The 6,072-nt window shown below is 24.7% G+C and overlaps 1 protein-coding gene across 1 annotated transcript in view; it reads left to right on the top strand.

Annotated features, from left to right (window-relative positions):
* Positions 1-3,284: 3,284 nt before the first annotated feature.
* Positions 3,285-6,072, top strand: part of LOC100200952 (GRAM domain-containing protein 4) — a 44,662-nt gene continuing 41,874 nt past the window's right edge. Inside the window, exons 1-3 of the mRNA XM_065818287.1 lie at positions 3,285-3,556; positions 3,891-4,017; positions 4,605-4,699. Coding sequence (XP_065674359.1) covers positions 3,358-3,556; positions 3,891-4,017; positions 4,605-4,699 — 421 coding nt within the window. The 5' untranslated portion in view covers positions 3,285-3,357. The remainder of the gene's footprint in view (positions 3,557-3,890; positions 4,018-4,604; positions 4,700-6,072) is intronic.

Consider the following 6,072-nt stretch of genomic DNA (forward strand, 5'->3'; position numbering starts at 1 on the left):
CAGGTAAACAAACAGTAATTTAATTAGGACGCTTTACTTGATAATTAAACGTTTAAATAAATTTTTTATGCAGTATTTAAAAAAATTGAAAATTTTTATTTTTTTATTAAACTTGTTTAAAAAATTAAACAAACTACATATTTAACTTTTGAAGTTTAAAATATAATTATTTTAATCTAATTGATTGTAATTTACCCCCTAATTGTATTTTTGTTTTATAACGAATTTTACTATGCATTTAAATAGATGTTGAAATTAATGCATTAGCTGATTATTTTCTCCGGAAAAACGAGAGACGAATTTCTTGCAATTTCTTTTCTTTTTTTTCTTTTTTTTTTCTTTATGATTTTTTGTAAATAAAATTTTATTTGCTTCAGTTTTATCATTTTCTTTAAATGCTTATTTTTAAAAAGTAATTTGCCAAAGAAACATGTTAACTTTTTGTTTACACGATGACGTATATCACTTAACTAACTTTTTTAGTTTTTTTATTTAATTGATATCATTTAACTTTTGTTATTATTTATAACATTTACAAAAATATAACAATCAATCTACAAATTTTGCTATGTTAGCTTTATTTTAAAAATTAAAATTTGTTTTTAATTTTTTATTTTGATAGGTGATTCTTTAAGCTCGTTACACTTTCTACTATTAAAAAATTCTAAATATCTTTCTCTAAATAGAAATCTAAATTTTATTCTTAATAGAATACATTTAACATTAATTTTTAAATTTGTTTTAGTATGAAAAAATATATATAGGTTTTCTATTATTGTTATTATAATAACTTTTGTTATTGTTACTATTAGTAAATTACTAATAGTATTAGTATTGGTATTATTATAATAAGGAATAGTATAATACCTTGGTTGTAAGAACTTTTTTCAGAATATATTGATTGATTGATTACATGAAATCTTACTTTTGATAGGGTATATTCTGCACAAATATTTGTATCACTCTTTCTGAATAATTTAAAAGTTGCCTAATGTATTCTTTAAAAAGAAAGTCTAATGATCCCAAGAGTAGCAAAAACAAATTATTAAAAAGCAAAAAATGTATAATTTAATTAATTGAATTAGTATCTTTTTAAGAAAAATGATTTTTTATTGGACATTTTACACTTTTTCAATTGCTGTAGTTGTTGGAAAAAAATGTTGAGTAATAATATAGATAAATTTAAACTTATTATTTTTTTACTATTTTAACACTAAACACTCTTAACTCTTATAGAATTCATTAATTCAATAAACATTTAATTAATATTATAATTTATATAATAAATATTACAATATATATATTAAAATGCAGTATGGGGTAGCTTTTTTTTATTATTATGTTTAGCTATAACCATTTAGTTAAAATTAAAAAAGCCTAAAACTGTATATATATATATATATATATATATATATATATATATATATATATATATATATATATATATATATATATATATATATATATATATATATATATATAATGATAATAATAATAATAATAATAGCAATAATAAAAATAATAATACTAATAATTATTAATAATAATAATAATAAATGGATAGTAGGTGTAAGGTAACAGTCATATAAGCAACAACAATAATTAAGACTTTAAAATTTTTGATTGCTACTTCATATCTTTATTAAATTATAAACTTTTTTTTAAGTTACTGTAAAACTATAATTATTTTATTACCTTTTTGCTTTCATGATTGTTTTGGTGTCCTTGTTTCCATATCTGCTTGGACAGTTGGACAGTTTACCTTTGGACATTTATCATTATTAGAGATAAATTTTTTAATTCAGCTAAACCACAGATAGCAAAACTTACCAAATCTATTTGCAACTATTTATCTTTTATTTTTGTTATTCACCTCCTTAGGGCCGAGAGGGCCTCTACAGATGAGGAGGCTACTTGTGGTTATAACCCTCTCTCAACTCTATAACTCCGAAACACGAACCTTGACGAACAAGGCCGCTGCGTGGAGAAACAAGTTTCATAATCTTTTTTTTTTTATATCTTTTTTTTTAATTTCTTTGTATTCTACAAAAATGCATTTTTTCCATTCAAAACTAACAATATTAAGACTACCTTGTATACCACTACATCTCTTGTAATCCTATTGCTTATAAACTGCAGAAATAATTGAGTTTGCCTTAACTCTATTCTTAAACAAAAAGCAATTTTTTAGTATTTTTTATTTGCTCAGTGTTGAAAAATGACATATGGATAAATATGAAAGTAGTCTAATTTTCATATTTATCCATATGTCATTTTTCAACACTAAAGTTTAAATAATTATTATTCTGTCTCCTATCAAACATAAATCATTTGCATAAAATTGCTCCCATTGTAATCCCGTAATGAACTCCTCTATAGAAAGACCTCTATATAATAACTATTACCAGCTATACTTCAACATCTAAATACCTTAAAATTTAACAAACCTTTCTTGGTATTCTGTCAAAAAAATTTTTAAGGTCAAATGCAAATGCCATCTATAAACCATTATTTTATTCTAAAAATCTCTCCTGTAATTGCCTTGATATATGTACTAAAGCCCTGCAGATGGCTATTTCTGCATGACTTTAGCAATGGCATATCATACAAGGCTAAGTATGCAAAAGTATTTTTATATATACCAGCTCTCAGAATTAGGAATAATGAGATCAGCAGTATTTTGCTGATTTTGATCTTTTAGAGGTTGGCATCAGGTTGGCAAAAAAATTTAATAGAATGGTTTTTCCATGAAACATGAAAAATGAGGTCAGCATTTTGTTGCCAACCTCAAACATTTTAAGGTTGGCAGTTAGGTCGACATTGCCGAATGTCGATCCTAATTCTGAGGGCTGATATATATATATATATATATATACATATATATATACATACATATATATATATATATATATATATATATATATATATATATATATATATATATATATATATATATATCAGCCTCAGAATTAGAAAAAATGAGGTTGGCAATGATTTGCTGACCTTAATCTGCAGTTAGGTTGGCATTGCTGAATGCCAACCCTAGTTCCGAGGGCTGATATATATATTTATATATATATATGTATATATTCATGTTTTTGTTGCTAATATTTGTATCTCATGTTTGTATATTTGTTTCTTAATCCATTATTTGTTTGAAGTTTATTTTAAAATCAAGTTTATTTTTGCTCTTATAGAAATAATATGCTTTAAATAAATTAGTTATATAAAAATACAAAAAAATAAAATAAATGAAAAGTCGTTTTTAAGGCAAATAAAATTTTTCTCATATAAAATTTTCTGTTGTTAGGTTTTGTCATTATGTTAGTGTGAAATTAATATTTTAATTAGATTTTAATGATGGATACACTTGACGATGGTATTACTCTTTCTATGCTTATGAAGCGCAACAGCGAAAAAACATCTGAGCAAAAAAAAAAAGAATCCTTAAAAGCTTCCAACTTGTCATGGATTAAAGAAAAGGAAGTGTACGAACTTCAGCTTAACCAATTGCAAGAACAATTAGTGGCTTCTATGCTTCAAAACCAAAATTATGGTACTGATTTGGTTTAGAAAATAAAACCATATGCAAATTGTATAAACAAATAAATCCTTGAATCAAGTCTATAAAACAGACTTTTTTTACAATAGAAATATTTAAAAATTTTTTGGGGTGACATAAAAGTAATACTGACAACTTTTTGTATAAATTATATGATAATGCAAATGGTTAGATAAAATCATGTTAAAAGTTTGGGTAGGCGATGGTGAGAATTTAAATGTGTTGTCATTTAAACTTTATATAAAGTTAATGGTTGCAAATTGAATGTTGAACTTCAATTTACTGTCATTTATTTTAAATAGTTGTTATTTGTTTTCTTTTCTTACAGAAAATGAGATTAAAAAATTGAAGGTTGAAGCTGATTTTGAAACTATTGAAGATTTAAAAAGACAGTTAAAAGAAGAGAAAGATAAACATGAAAAAGAGAAAGATAAACATAAAAAAGATGAAAACAAGTTTGTTATTTTTTTTTTACTTCAGCATAAAATGTCATTGGCTTTTAATGTAAAAATATGGCTGCAATAGTTATACACATGTAAACAGACACATACAAACCTGCATATCTGTCTCTCTCTTTCTCTCTCTCTCTCTCTCTCTCTCTCTCTCTCTCTCTCTCTCTCTCTCTCTCTCTCTCTATATATATATATATATATATATATATATATATATATATATATATATATATATATATACATATATATATATATATATATATATATATATATATATATATATATATATATATATATATATATAAATGTAGTATGCTACACTTATATATATATATAAATGTAGTATGCTACACTTATATATATATATAAATGTAGTATGCTACACTTATATATATATATAAATGTAGCACACTATTAAGTGATTAAAAAGCACTGATTTAGATGGCAGTGTTTGTGAAAACAATTACTTGCATCACAATTCATTAATGCGTCAAACCCTTTTTTTTCCAAAAGTGTCATTTCGACTCCTTGACCTCTAAAGTCCTCATATATCATAAATATAATGGTGATGATAAACTATTTTTATTTAGAGATGAATTGAATACAAGTAAAGCTGGTGATTTTTGTGAAATTAGCACTGAGCATGTTATAGTTCATAGAGAATCTTCTGTTAATCATTCTGACAGTAAATTATTTATTGCTTTATAGTATAATACATATTATTAGGCATAATTTAAGAATCAATATATATAATATGTAATTTTGGCACTACATTGTTTTATTATTTAATAAAGTTGCAAAGTTAAATGTTGTAATGTTAATTTAACTTTTTCTTTAAGTTTTTTATTTTTTTTTTATTTTGTTAATATGAATGTAAATTTCTTATTTCATAATGCCAGTTTTATCACACTTTTAGTTAAATATTTATGACAATGTTTTTTATCTAGCCCCATCCTCTTCCTTTTTAACAATAAGCTATACTTTCAGAATCTTGGGGGGTTTTTTTATCTCGATTCTTGGTCTATATAAGACAATACTTTTCCAAGATGAGATCTTGTGCAAAACCAAGATAAAACTGAGATTTTTTCTTGGTTTCGTACAAAGTGAAATTTTCCAAAAATTTGTGTTTTTTTATAATTTTTTATTACTATTTTTAATGAAACATGAGTTTTTAACATTTTTCAAGTAAATGTTGATTTTTGAAAAAACCTTTCAAAAGATTTTAGTCATTCAAAATTGCAGCTGTCATTTTTTCCAGTTTTTTGCTACTACTTTTTACTACGATATTTTTTACTACGAATTTTTTACTACTACTTCTTACTATGATGGTTGCTTGAAATTGAAAAATTTTGCTCACATCAAATCGATGTTGGCTTGATTAATTTCAATGCATGTTAAAATTTGCGTAACTTTTCTGATTTAAATCCAGTCATAATGTAGCTGTTGAATTTTTAGGCAGTCAAATCATTAGGATCAGTGATTTGGGTTTGTTGTCTTACATTGGAATTTCTTTTCTGTCTTGGTAGGTCTTTGAACTTGGGGACAAAGTTTGAAGTTATTTGATGTGTTAAGCAAGAAGACATAACTTAGGATCATTTGGAGCCTGTTCGATTGTCTGCTGAGCTTCAGATGCAATTTCCATAACATCATCACTGTCATCATTACTAGATGGAGTAAAAAAATATTAAAGTCAAAGTCTTTTTGTTTCAATAATTTCTTTATTTGATGAGAGTAAGAATAGGATACTTTTGGCTCTTCAAAAACTCCTGGTTTGTTGATAAATTTCAGCAGACTAAGTTAAGATCAAACGTCTTTTAAAAATCTTTTTTTCAATGTCTTTAATCAAACCACCACAAATAAAACTTTCCTTCATTCACAATTCGCAATGCTTTCTCATTTTCGTTTCATCAGAATTTGCATCAGCTTTATTTTCATCTTCATCTTCTTCGTTTGTTACTGAACTGAGAGCGTATAGTGCATTGCAAAAAAACTCGAGATGTGCATGCTACATGTCACTCTCTGTATCTGATTCTTCTTTGCTCAAGTCTGATAATGAAT

The sequence above is a fragment of the Hydra vulgaris genome, chromosome 14 (assembly GCF_038396675.1).
Source record: "Hydra vulgaris chromosome 14, alternate assembly HydraT2T_AEP".
In the NCBI taxonomy this organism is placed as follows: Eukaryota; Metazoa; Cnidaria; class Hydrozoa; order Anthoathecata; family Hydridae; genus Hydra; species Hydra vulgaris.